The sequence below is a fragment of the Strix uralensis genome, chromosome 23 (genome assembly GCF_047716275.1).
Source record: "Strix uralensis isolate ZFMK-TIS-50842 chromosome 23, bStrUra1, whole genome shotgun sequence".
Taxonomy (NCBI): Eukaryota; Metazoa; Chordata; class Aves; order Strigiformes; family Strigidae; genus Strix; species Strix uralensis.
In genome coordinates, this window is record NC_133994.1 from 2,750,925 (window position 1) to 2,765,001 (window position 14,077).

A 14,077-nucleotide genomic window follows, 5' to 3' on the forward strand; every position below is an offset into this window, starting at 1 on the left:
AATAAGCTCCCCTTCCAACCCTTCCCCTCATGCTCTTGCCAAGCTGCTCAGGGAGAGAAAAGAATTAGAAAGACCTGATTCTGGTGCTGCAAACTCAAGAACAGACCCCTCTGTTTTCCTTCAGGGGAGCAGAAGATGGCCCCTGAACCTCATTTAAAAAAATACAACTCAATTACACCTTAGTAAAAAATGCTGCAAGTCCAAAAACACAAGTAGTTTCCTTTGTTTCATTAGAGTTAAGAGGAAAGGTGGATTGCAGCAAGTTGCCAATACAGACATCACCTTTTCCCAGGACTTTGATCTCCCTGCTGGGCAAGTATTTGGCAGCTCCATTCTCAGAAATCTCCCTTTTGTCACATTTCCCTTCAACACACTTTTTGGCCCACCAGAACAATAATATTTGCTCTCTAGAAGGACACTGAACACCAGTTGGACCACTGCTTGCCTAAAGAATAAAAACATTCAATTAATAAAACTGACACTGGGCTGAATTCTCCACTGACAGATGCAGGCACTCGCAAGGGAGTTTCACACATCTGCAGCAGCAAGAAGCTGCCTTGGCAGAAGATCCCTCCTTGGGATACAGCTGTGGGCATCTGATGGTCTTACACAATCTTACCACTGAAAGGCCAAACTACTTTACTAACCACTGTGAAATAAAGCACTATGTTCACACACAGACCGCTTTTTTAGAATTATACCCATTATACAGGAATTTTATAAAACCACCTGCTGATTTTGTCTTCCAAGCAAAATTGCTTTAGTGTCACAAAATGGCAGCGTCAATCAGAACATCTCAACAGAAGACTTATCTCTACGCACCTAATTTTGGGAGATGTTCTTTGTAGTAAAAGCCACCAGATGCTTCCACAGTACATTTCAGGTCCACTTTTCCCTTGTGTCCAACTCTGTAGACATTGGTGGTACCATCAGACCACGTGACGCTGGCCACACTGCGTCCTGTCTCTACATCCCAGCCACGAATATCAACCACACGTCCAGTTTTACCTTCACCACCTGATGGGAAAAGAGCAGAAAAAAAGTGTCCAGCTTGCAGTCTCACTAAGATCAATATACAGAAACTCACCTGACACTGGGATGTTTACTGAGATATAAAAACATCTATAAGTTATCTTAACTAAGTAAAAAAAAAAATAGGAAAACACTTGTCAGTTCTCCAACTATTCACCACAGAGGAGTAGGCACAGAGCCAGAAGTCAATAGCTGGGGCAGATTAAATTCTGACAGAGGTTGCCAGGAAGGATTTCTGTGGGGCCCTATCACAGGTCACAGTGTTAGTGTTGAACAGAAGCACAGCCGTCTGCTTCCCTGACAGCACACTGCTGCCTGAAGCAATGCCCTCCAGCAAGTGTTCTTCATATACATGAAAGAAGGAAATCACACACACACAAAAATAAAATTATTCAGCAGCTCATACAACTTCCTCACAGCTTCCATGATTCACCTTGGATCTGCTGAAGGCACAAGAGAGCTCAGTCACCTTTATAATGAGTGAAATTAAACCATGAGACAACTCAGCTTTACCAACTAGGAGGGAATCTCTACATTAAACTCACTGAAAGCCAGCCAGCCATTTACTCTGGAATACAAATATGGAAAAGCTGAATTCTGTGTAGAAGCTGCCATTCCTCCTGGTGTACAAAAACACTACCTAGCTAGGCAATGCACAGTGTCATGGCACCACACTGTGGCAAGATAAAAACACAGCAGCATTGTAAAATTCACCCAAGACCTTTACTCTCCCCCCAACACTGGCCAGGTGGAGGAACATCAAGTAAAGTTTGTTCTGGTGCTTCTCTTCACCTGCCCAAGCAAGAAGGAATAGTACTGAATCAATCCGGACCAGGAGGATATATTTGTGAGCAGATAAATCTGGCTGAGCACACAGGACATACTCTCATCCAAGAGACAACAGTCTATCCACACTGAACCCAGCGACAGGCAGGCAGAATTTGAGATTCCCTACCTCCCTCTGCTGCCAAGTCACTGCGCGAACTTGGGCAAGTCCCAGCACTGATCTAGTGCTTTCCCAAACGGGGACAGCAGCATCTGTTTGTGGACAACTGAGCGGACAGTGAGCTTCTAACTGCCTGCAAAGTCTTGGAATTTAACAGCTTAAAGGAGTTAACTTCCTCATCTAACTGCATATCTATCTAAAAAGCATAATACAGACAAACCAGTGGGCTTTATTGTCAGTTCTATCGCTGACAAGAACACACCTTTAGAGGGCTGGTCTGAGAATCAGAAACTCCCAATATCTCTTGATTTTTACTGGAAGAAAAATATTTTTTTAAATCCTATCTGCCTTTAAAATCTCTCCCTAGAAACAGCAGGTGGATCCCACTTCTGTACACAACTCACACCGCAGCCAGTTACCAGATCAGCACTCCAGATACCCACCCACACGAATATTATCTAGGAAAACACAATTTAAGTTACCAAAAGCATTACTGGGAGGTAACCTTCACAGCTATGCCTAAAAAAGCCTTCCAGGTTAGAACCCAGTTTCCAGCCATAGGGCAGCTAACAGTAATTTTCATTTTCCTTTCTGCAGATAACTATAAACAACTGTCCAGTCCAAAATTTATCAGGATGCCAGCTCTTAGAAAAGGAGGCTACATCCAATATGCAGTTACTGATCATGGGAAGGGAGAGCCTCTGGAGGGTACCAATGCCCAAGTATGGGAACACAGTGATCTTGCATCAACACGGTACGTGGACAGCTTGTAGCAGCTTGCTGTCCTCTCCCTGCTCTTTCAGTCTGTAAAAAACCTGGTAGGTATCACTGTCCTCGACTTAGTGCTGACAAACCCTGCGCCAGTGACAAAAACTTGCCCCTTGCCCTGTTCAGATGCTTTTCTCTGAGGAGGGCGCTAGCTTCCACTTCCAGAGTGTTTGGACTCCAAAATGATAGTAAGGAAAAATATGTATTCAATGAAAAGATAGAATTGACCAGAGCTGCCAGGACCACCCTGACCACACCAGAGAAAAAAAAGTTTGGTCAATTGGCAAATTTCAGTCAGTGCTGATTTCTGCAAAGGGCTTCAGGCAGCAGGAACACTAAAAAGACACAGGCAAACAAAACCAAGGCCATCCATCAGGTTTCTCAACTAGCTGCTATTGCCCTTACCAGACACACAAGAGCACGTGATCAATGCACAAACTTACCAGGACCCTAGGACAGGTTATATGTTACCACATGTTACCGCCTTAAATGGAAATAGAGTTGATGCGTTAGTGCTCCCAGGAAGCCAAATTCAGAAGAGCACATGGCTGTGGATGGGGGCAGCTCCATCAAAGCCAAGGCAGTACTCGTTAGAGACCAGCTGAGTGGCTGGCCTTTTGTTTCTTCTCACTTGTCTTGCACATACAACTGCTTTCAGGTCACAGTCATCGTAACCAACACAAGTCTCAGACATGTAAATGTTGATCTGATCTCAAAAGGATGGATAAGCTGCACTGAGCACAAGCTTCTTTTGCTCTCAGACCCTGCAAGTATCCATGGCCTCCACTGAACCCAGAGCTGCAATAAATGGTGAAGCCAACACTGGAAGCCTCTGGACTTCTAACTTCATTATTAAAGGAAAAAAGAAGCTGTCAACATTACAGTGTGTACAACAGACAGTAAAGTTTCCTTCACCCTGCAGAGAAATTGGTATCAGTGAGTTAGACGCAGCCATTATACTCCAAGAGCAGCTCTAGAAAAGGTGGTTTTGTCCCTTTACATTTTCAGTCTGAAGTTACAATTCATACAGAAAGCAGTAACCACAGCAAATGGTTCTTCATTAATGTTCCATGTGAAACACTCCTTATAGAACATTTCTCTTCACTGTTCTTAAGTGTCCAAATATGGATATTCCAAAGAACTCCAAAGGAAAAAGGAGTACTGTACGCAAAGGCAGACAAACCTCACTCCCACTGTGAATGGAAGCTTTTTCTGAAAAAGATGGGTCTTTATTTTCTTGCAACATGGTGTACATGTATAGTTCTATACAAGATCTTCCAGGATGGTTCCCATGAGTTTTCACATCTATGAAACAGGAGGAGTAAAACTTCCCTCCCACACCCTAAATGAATGCATACAGTTTATGTCACAGATATGTTTTTAAACAAATACGAGAAAACAAATAATATTTAATACTCTAAAGAACAGCACCCTGCATCATCTGAACAGCTCCCCTAGAAACTACTGCTCAGCACATGCATTTTCAACTAGCAATTTGGAGGAAAAAAAAAAAAAGAAAAAATCAAATGGTGTTTTACAGGACATCTCAAAAGAAGCTTACCATCTTGGTTACCCCACTCCCAGTCGGGGCCACGGACTACTTTAGCCCCCTGGAAAGTCCCTTTTAATGTGATGCGAGTCAAATTCTGTCGAGGACTCACTAGGACTCTGGAAAAACAAAATAATAGAAAGCAAGTTAATTTACTGTTACTATTCACACTTTAGAAATCTCTGTTCCAAGCAAGGTCTGTCATATGAGGACCAAGTATACCACACTTACATACAGAAAAACATGGCCTGAGTTCTGAAGAGCACGTAAGAAGTGAGAAAAAACAATAAAATAGCTGAACAGGGTCTTTGATCCTAAAAGCTGGTCTCCCCAGGAAGGTCAGAATACTTAGGCACTGTTGCACTGATGGCAGAAAGACAACTAGTGAATAATACGCTGGGCTAAAAAAGACACAGGTTTATCTCTAAACATAATCAAAACCTGTGAGATCCGTGGTGAGCTTTAAAAAAGTTCTGTGTTTCTCTCAACTGTGGGATGCAGATAATTGGGAACAGAGGCTGCTACGTGAGCAGGAGGAACAGGCACCCTTCAGTGACAGTCTGTGGGGACAAACACCTATTTACACCCAAGCAGCAGGGCTGTGGTGGGGTCTCTCTCTCTCCTGTTGTTAGACACCAGCATGTCATCTTGGTGACTCAGGAAGGTGAACATATATAAACACAAAGATTCAAACCGATTACATTCGCTCACTCACACACAGCATGCGTAGCCATGAAGGAAAAAAGATCAACCTTCTTTCAGAATGTCTAGAGCCTTGAGGGGGCTGTGTCGGGTAAAAATAAAATCTACTGGCTCCAAAGAAGAAAAAATACCCCACACCCCCTATAAGATGCACAAACCATTAATTATATTAGGGCAAGGCAGCTCACCGAGGGCCGAGAATGATTAATATGAATGCATGCAAATTCATACTTTTTAACATAACTATTTACCAGCATTCTACAGCATGAGGTTCAACATCTGCAAACCGAAGTCATCAAAACCTGGAGCGAGCAACTTCACCCTGTTGCCTACGCAGAGCAGGAGAAGCCTGGCTACAAATATCATCAAGCAACCTTAATCATCATAGCAAGAGGTTAGTTTTCATTGCCAGCTGTGCCACTTACAATCCACATGTTTCCCAAAGAAGAATACCCCAGTCAACAGTCTCACACAACTAAAACATACTTTTAAAACAGAGCCTCTGAGAGGAGGAGGGGGGAAAGAAACGAGTAAGGAGAAAGTTAGTAACTTCTCCAGAAGGTCTGACATCACTTCAGAGGGAGAGTGAAAGCGACTTTCAACTGCCCTTGTATCCCATCCTTAAGTTTAAGGCAATGCTTATGAACATTACTAGAGTGTACACCACATGAAAGCATTAATGGCTCAGGCAGTCTCCTAGCTCAAAGTCATAAGGAGCTCAGCACATTTCGTAACCTAAGCTGCAGACTGCACAGCCTAGTTCACTTGCTGAAAAGCAGAGCAGATTAGACCAGCAGTGTTGTGGCTAGACTGTTTCCAGGATAACACAGATTTCTATCTGCCCTGCAATCCTCACCACAGGCACGCACACTGATCCAGCTTAAGAAATAAGAAAAAAAAGATACCTACGTGATAGTAAACAGGGGGTCTGCTGTCCTGTTAAAGCAGCTTCCAATTCCCATGACGTTACAGCAGCTTCTCAGCTGGTTTTGTGCGTGCTGTTCCTAGTCTCTGTTCCCTAGCAGAAAGCTTTCTCATGAGACATCGAGCCCCCAAAGTCCTTACAGACCTGTTCGCGTTGCTCACTCAAGGTACAATCCACTTCTCTAGGTGACTGCAAAGGTGCCCCAATCCATACCCAGAATTGCACACCTCCTCCTGACAGGCTCTTGGCAACTCCCAGACCAGACAGAGCAAAACCAAGCTCAGCAGCTGTTCCACAGGGGAAGGGGAGAGGAAGCCTACCAGGGCTAGGGCTGACCTCAGAATGCTGTATTTATTTTCCATCTAATACCTAGAGAGAGAAGGTGGAGACTCAGAAGGATAAAAAGCTTATGCTTGAATTTACTGTTTACTTATCCATCAAAATCCTAAGTCTTCTACCTTTCTTAACCTGTTAACAGATCTCCCACCTGTGCTTTACAACCCAATGTGTTTAAAAAGAGGGAGAGATTATTTACACACGTTCTTATAATTGTTGAATATTCATTATCCAGATTGTAGCTCAACAGGAAGAAGACTTTTTTTCAAATGGTTGAGATTTTGTCTGTTTTAAACACCATCAAGGCTTACAGTTGTTATGAAAGAGAAAATAATGAAAGCGGGCTAGGAAAGAGCTCAGCTGAAAAGAAACACTGATCAGCATTCATTTTATTGCACTGTGTCACACATTATAGACTGGCTTCAAAAACCAGCATGGATTTGTGTACTAATCTGAAACAGCTTAGCTACAACATGCTATTTTCACTGCATTTTGTTGAATGCTTTTCTAACAATTTATCAAAGACGTCTTAGTCAAGCCCTGAAACAAAGCGATAAAAATATACTTCTCTCCTCCAAACCCTACCCTCACAAGGGAGGGATTCCACTGAACATTCTCAGTGATAGTAAAATAAAGCGCCGAGCTAAGCTTAAGCAAGATGTTTAAACAGCAAAGTAACCACTGTTCATTATATTCCTAGCACAATTTCCCTTTTTGTATAATCATGTAACAGTAGTCATTTCCCACCTCAGCAGCTCTCACATTAACCTGTCACTTCCAGTAAAATTTGCAGCTAGAGACCAGGAAAACAAAGCTGACCAGTTCAGAAAGCGTCTTAAAGAAAAAAGAAGTGTAAGAAACACCCTCTCCCATTCTACTTAAATGCTGGAGGCAGCCCACCATAACTGCCTACTTTCCCTGGCCTCACAAAAATTCTGACCTTATCTTGAACCACACTGCTGACCAGCAACACTGAAAAATGATGTGAGAACCAGATGTCCTGAGCCAATACATCTTAGGTTTTAATCTAATTCAACATGTTTTGCTCCAAATACTGGATAACAACCAAAGTTATTAGCGTGTTGCAAAAATGCCCTAGGGATAAATTTAATCACTGCAATATTGCCTTTAATAACAATTTTAATTATGACAGCCAAAGTCCGCAGCCATTCCGCCCTACAAATTCCAATGATATTAAATTACTATAGACTCCAGAAAACACTCGGGAGCATGTACCGTACAGGATGAAGCTATGTCTCTCTTCAGCGTGCTGGTAACCACTCCTTCACCCCGTAGAGATTCTCCCTGTGCTCAAATTTCGCTGAGGTGCTTACATAGCCTTTCCCATCACTGAGAGCTACGCTCCAAACAGCTAGAAAAATAGCATCACCCATGCTTTACAGATAAGAGACTTGAGACCCAAAACAACCGACTTGGGGAAGTTTAAACAGAGACTGCTTTTAATTTGCAGTAGCAGTCTGAGGACGCGCAGAAGTCACAGCCCCTTCATACCAGGCACAACTAACATATTTTGCAAGACAGAGACTTCTCCACTGCAGAAAATTCTTATCTGAAGAAACAAGCACAACACGTGGGACTGGAAAGTGGAAGTGATGGTCACCCTGCAAGGTAGCATGCCATAAACATTGTGCTAACCTCTTCAGCAAGGCACAGCTGTAAACTACGATCTCAGTTCTCAGCGGGTACAAACCCACACTCCTCGGATGTATAAAGATCTACACAGGCTACACCTCAAGAAAAGCCAACACAAAGATCTTACAGAAACTACAGGTAAAACCAACATCGACACAAGAAATTCTAAATTCTCTAATCCTCCTTAACAAAGCTTTTACTGAAGCACTTCCAGCATAGGATAAAGGAAGGAAATTCTGACAGATGGCAGGTGGAAGCTGATTGCTCAAGCATGAACCAGACTAAGACAAGGACACTAGTGAGGGATCAGGATCGCAGAAACCTATTTCAGGAACTCTCTTTACCGAGAATTTCCATTGTCAATCCTATCCTTCCTTGCCAAGGCACAGTTCTTCACAAAACCAGCTGTATGTTTGTATCTCAGACCACAAAGTCTGAGTTGGGCTAAGTGCTTGCTATCTTTTTTGCTAACCTCCAAAGAGAACTCACATCAGACTCAGTTTCGGAAAGCCACAGTGGGCAAGATTTCAGACCAAGGCTACTAAATGTGAACCAAAATGTGTGTGCACACCTAAGACTCAACACCATACTGCAGACAGAAGGTTTTCTCAGCTATTCTCTCAGAGAGGTCTTCATGCAGCCTTTAATGGCAGATTATTGTACTGAGAGTGGTACAGAAGCACTGGTGAGCATACGAAGTGCAATGTCTTGTTATCATCCTTTAAATGTGACTATTAGTTCAAAACACAGGCTAAGGATGTTTTAGTGAAGATTTTCCGTGCTTACAGCTTTGATCATGTAATTCCAGAAAAGATAAAATACATGACTGAAATTTAATCCCTATTCCACAAATCAAACAGAATATTCCAAACAAAACGAGGGAAGCCCTAGTGTGGGGATATGCCCCAGTGTTCTGCAACGTACGTGTTTTTTTAAGGAGGCACAGTTTAGGTAGTTTATCTGGTAAATCATGGTGGGTTTTTTTAAAAGTAAAATTATACTCATTCATTAATAGAATACATTCATAAATGAATTCATATTAATAAATTCATTAACACTTAATGAGCATTTTTTTTAAAGTTAGGAAACAAACACATCATCACCCAAGAGTCAGATTTGATTCAAACTGCTACTCACCAAAACTTCTTAGTCTAGCAGCTTAAACTGACATTGCATAAATAACACATGTTGCAAAGGTTACTACAGTAAGTAAACCTGCACCCCCTTTATTGCCTAGTAATCAAACACCCAGCAGTTGCCACTCAGTTGCTATATTAGTTCAAGCTTACAATACAAGCAGTCACAGATGGAAGGCTGGATTATCAAAGCTGCCTTGAATGGGCCTGCATTGCACATGCATACCTAAATGACAGCATGTACTTGTTCTCGTAATGTCTCTGGTTTAGAAATCCAACTGGTAACTAGACTAGACAGAGCTGGTTTAAGAATTATGGCTGAAAATAACAGCAAACTCTGTTTTGACTACAGTATAAAACACAAAGTGAGAAAATATTTGTATTTCTTATGCTTGATTACACAAAACATTTCCCTGTGTAGTTTGCTGGCTCCTCTGACTCCATTGTTCTCCAGAAGAAAATAGGACCTCTGAAAAATTGTTAAGGTTGTGATTTATTGGTGAGTGAAGTCTAGAAAACAGCCTGGGTAAAATGCATCACATCCCCTACTGAAATTCAACTTAGCATCATTCATGAGAAGGTGATGCATGCAAAATGCCATTGTTGTTTTTGCATTTGAATATAGTAATACTAATATTTTGTATGAGAGGAAGATTATCTTGGACTTGATTATTTGCAGAACTCCGAGTGTGTCTGACTATCCAAGCCCTAACATAAACTGGATGAGTTTTGCTTTGCTATCCTGCTTACAGACACTGAGTTATCTTCCAGTTACTAAGCATATATTCAGCAAACGGATACACAATTGCAAACTAAGGATGAGAGCCTCTCCCAAAACAGCCATAAAATTCAAACCAAACAAGACCAATAAAAAAATACCAGCAAGTGGCAGATGTCAGAAGGGATTCAAATAGCAAAATGTAAAAAAAAAAAGAAAAAGAAAAAAATTAGTACTTCCTGCCACCAAAGGTTCAAACTCAGGTCATTTAAGTCCTGAAATAGCCTTCAGGTAAATGTGTCTTCAAAGCCTCTTTAGAAAACTGATTGGGAACCCTCTGCAGTGTCTGTCTGGGCTTAAGGCCTCTTAAATCCTAGGATTAGTGAGCTGCTACAAACAGTTATGTGTTGGCCTTGCCTACGTTTCGCTGCACAGGTACCACATGGTGGGTCTGGCAACAGCAGTGCAGGTGGTAGCCATTGGCTGCACAGGGCCATCCCACTGCAGTCTCTGAAACTGTCCTGCCAGAGGCCTCAGCTTCCTCCATCACGGGATCAGCAATGGCAGGAGTTGCAAGATTGGATGCCTGGCAATGCTCCCTCACAACACAGAGACCAGGGAGGGACTGGAAACTCCAGCTCTTGATCTTTGGTTAAAGAGACAGTTCATGCGACAGCTCCGTAATGCAGCTGCATTCCACAGCTCCACATTTGATCTCACTGATGGTAAGCCAAGGACTACAATCATGATATATAAGTAGTCCCCCAAGATTATGGGATGCTGTCAGATTTGGTGGGCTGTATCTTCATCCACTCTTCTTATAAGCTAATTAACACTCCAGTGGGCTCATCACAGCACTTCACCTGGGTCTTGAAAGCAACACGCTACTGCGCTTGAGGGTCATTGTACAGAACCAAAGATACCCCCACTCCCTGCCAGAGAAGGGGGTGAGAGAATCTTGGTCTCTAAAGGAGACCCATCCTGTGTTTCATAGCCTAACAACAGCGGGTAGCAACAAAACCTCAAGAAAATCCAAATTCTCACAGCAGTTACCATGTCTTTTTAAACACACAGCTTTTTTTTTTTTTTGGTCCTTGAGGAACTGCCCAAGGTTTCTCTTCTATTTTATAAAGCAAAAAAATTGAGGCAAGTGATCTAAGCGATAGCCCTAGTGAGTCATAAGTATGCAATTTTTGTTCTTCGAAAAGGATGCTGCATTGCCTAAGGCAACGTGTCTTTACAGCTCAGACCTCAGTTATTCCAAAGAAATCCTCTCTATGGCGTTGTCCAAAGGTGATTTCCCTCAATGCCCCTCATGTCACAATTTATTTTTTTTTAATCAGAACATTCAATTCTTAATGTAGAGCAATCTATGGAATGCCAGACCAACAGATCATAGGGTTATATCTTCATTAAAGCAAAGGTGTTCCTACCTCTTCCTGCTCCAGCACTGCAAGACATTTCTGAGTAAAACTGTTTCAGTTTGCCAGCTCCATGTATGAAAGCTCTCACATAACACACATACATTGCAGTTATAGTACAGTATTTTACCATTCAACTCAGTCAAATGACTGAAACAAAAAGCATTTCTGACAGTCTGTTTTCTCCAAAAGCTTAGTGACTTCTGAGAATCACAATAGGTACCTTTCATTCATCTGTAAAGTTGCAGCTTTCCACAACTGGAAGCTTCTTCATTGAGGATTTCTAATTCCTTCCCATCCCTCAGCACCACTACATTCAATACCTGCCACACAGGAACACCAGGAATGATGTTACATTATCCAATTACAACTACTGCTGCTTTTTCCTTTACCCCTTATGGAGGCTCCCAGAAACCACTGCCACATCTGACAGGCTCATGCTGTGTCCCTGATGTCACATACACACCCATTTCTGGTGGGTTTTTTTTTATTAGCTGCTTGGTAGTAGGAAGATCATTGCACCTGCTAACACATAGTAATGTAAATCAGAACACTGCTACTTTAACCAAAGACTTGGTATCATAAGACTCTGGCCGATGTCTGGACTTCTTTTTATCAACTCAAAAAAGTTAATTTATATCACATCTTCTCTAACCACTGAATAAACCACACTCGCAGGAAAAAAAGAGAAGGAGTTTAGAAAGAAAACAAACCAAAAGCCACTAAAAGGCAAGCATCATCAGACACCAAGTTCTGCTCTAGCAGACATCTACCTCCAAAGAGCCCTCCGGTGCTTTGGTGACATTTCCAGGCAGTGCTGCAGTGTTTTGTGAAAGTCAAACAACTCGCAAGGGACAGTACTAGGTCTGGCAAGTTCACCAGCAGTTTTCCAGGCTCTTTGTTCACACTGACAACAAGCACTCTACTGCCTAGTTCAAACAGCAGCCCGGACACAGGTCAGGTACAAGCCTTGAAAGGAAAAATTACTCTATTCACATCTTTCACCATTCAGATTCCTCAGGAAAGGAAACAAGTTCTACAGAGGATAAGAGTTCTGGGGAGAAATTGCTAAGCAATCTGCCTTTTGATCAATGACAGCATTCTGGGGTGTTCCTGATGAGGGTCAGGAAAGGCAACAGAGCTGGCCTGCTGCCCAAGAGAATGCAGCACTGGGCAGCGCCATGGAGAACCCCTGAGAAGGCCAGAAAATTTGGACTACCCTGCAACAGTGAAGCCTCTTACAAGAGCTGATACCTACTTTTTTTCTTTTTTCTTTAAATGTGAGGAAGATTATGTACCTTAACAACAGAGTGTACCTAGAGTATCTAATAAAATACACAAGCAGGCACCTCCGAGTACCTACTTGGAGCTAACTATAATATTCATAGAAGGAGAGAGAAAAATATCTATGTCTATTTTTTTATATATATGAAATCAGAAAGCTCATTTCACGGTAAGATCTGGCTGGCTTGTCATATTAACACAAGCTCAAGAAACATCCCAGGCTGGTGGATAAACACAAGCCTCGAAGCTCAGAGGGGACATCTTTGGACAGCAACCTCTATCCCTTTGCTAGCACTCAGAATTCTGGCACAACCACACTGGCAAAACTATGGTAATCAACTCCAGAGAGAGCTTCCCATATGGGAGGAAAAACAGCTGCAAATCTGACACCACTGTCTTTAGCAACATAATTACACTTTTTATTCTGCAGACGGGTGCAATGCACAGTGATATTTTCAAGGGGAGGGAAAGAAAAAAAAAAAAAAATCAATGACAGAGACAAGAGCTGATTTCCTATTACTTTTCCTAAAGGCAAGAGGATTACAAGATTTATCTTCATGTCCAGCTTCGGAGGTGCAAACAAAACTACTGTTGAGACTACTTTTCAGTTCTTCCTCAGGACAGGAGAACAGACCTTATCATCAATGAGCGTGAAATTATGGATACTGTTCCACAGGCATCAGTATACCAGTCACTTCCAATAATGCTGATGTGCAGAGTACAGAGTAAATGAGAAGGTGAACAGCATAGACCCAGAGAAAAAAATCAATTTGGGAGTGCAAGATTCCTGTCAGCCTCCCTGTGGCCACTCAGTTATCCGAGAACAGCAAATAGGAAAGCATGTCTGAGAAATTATTTAATTGAGGGGGAGAAAAAGAAAAACCAAAGCAGACAAACATCTGAATTTTCACCTTAATTTTGCAGAAAAATTCTGCTGATTTTTGATGCTGTCTTTTTTCAAGCAGCTCTAAAAAAGTGACAGATTGAGTCTTACACTATTCTACAGAACAGTGATCCCCAAACTTTTTTGATCGCACAACCCTATCAGTGAAAAAAAAATTTAAGCGCTCCCCAATATATGTACATTTATTTCTTTATAAATTATACAGACATATAGTAGTGAAGTTCTATTATGTTATTCCTGCATCCCAGTAGATCATCTTGCACACCCCCTGGGGCATACGCACCCCATTTTGGAGACCACTGTTATAGAACAGTGACCTATAGATCTCAGCATGGTGACCTGGACTTCCCCTATAGCACCACTTACGGTTGTGAGTGTGCTGTCTCATAGCGCTCGAAGGAGTGAGACAGATCATGCTTGTTGTTCATGTAACACTGGGTGCACAAGTCATAGTCGAAACACATTTTGCATTTCCACCGCATTCCCCGTATACCATGCTTCTTGCAACAGTCACAGATGATGTTAGGGTGCCGGACACCTAGGAGAACAAAAGCAAAGGAATGTAAGATCCACAGAAAATCCAGAGAAAGCAGGGTCTTAGAACTACATCAGTGTATTTAAAACTTTAAAAAAATCATGTACTGTGCATGTACTGAAGATGAAGCAATAATATAATACGAAGTGATATGTGTAATATGAAGTA

At 42.0% G+C, this 14,077-nt stretch overlaps 1 protein-coding gene across 9 annotated transcripts in view; it reads right to left on the bottom strand.

Moving 5' to 3' along the window:
- The window catches only part of MIB2 (MIB E3 ubiquitin protein ligase 2), a 51,031-nt gene that overhangs the window by 20,137 nt on the left and 16,817 nt on the right, over positions 1–14,077 (bottom strand). For 8 of the 9 annotated variants that reach the window (XR_012632088.1, XM_074893285.1, XM_074893284.1 and 5 more), the window contains exons 4-6: positions 13,741–13,912; positions 4,308–4,414; positions 823–1,017 (exon numbers count right to left, since the gene is read on the bottom strand). Coding sequence is in view for 8 of the 9 variants with exons in the window: in XM_074893285.1 (XP_074749386.1) it covers positions 823–1,017; positions 4,308–4,414; positions 13,741–13,912 (474 nt within the window). In the remaining variant the exon portion in view is untranslated. Of the gene's footprint in view, positions 1–822; positions 1,018–4,307; positions 4,415–5,906; positions 6,244–13,740; positions 13,913–14,077 lie in introns of those variants that run through there. The other variant, XM_074893286.1, reaches the window with a different exon arrangement.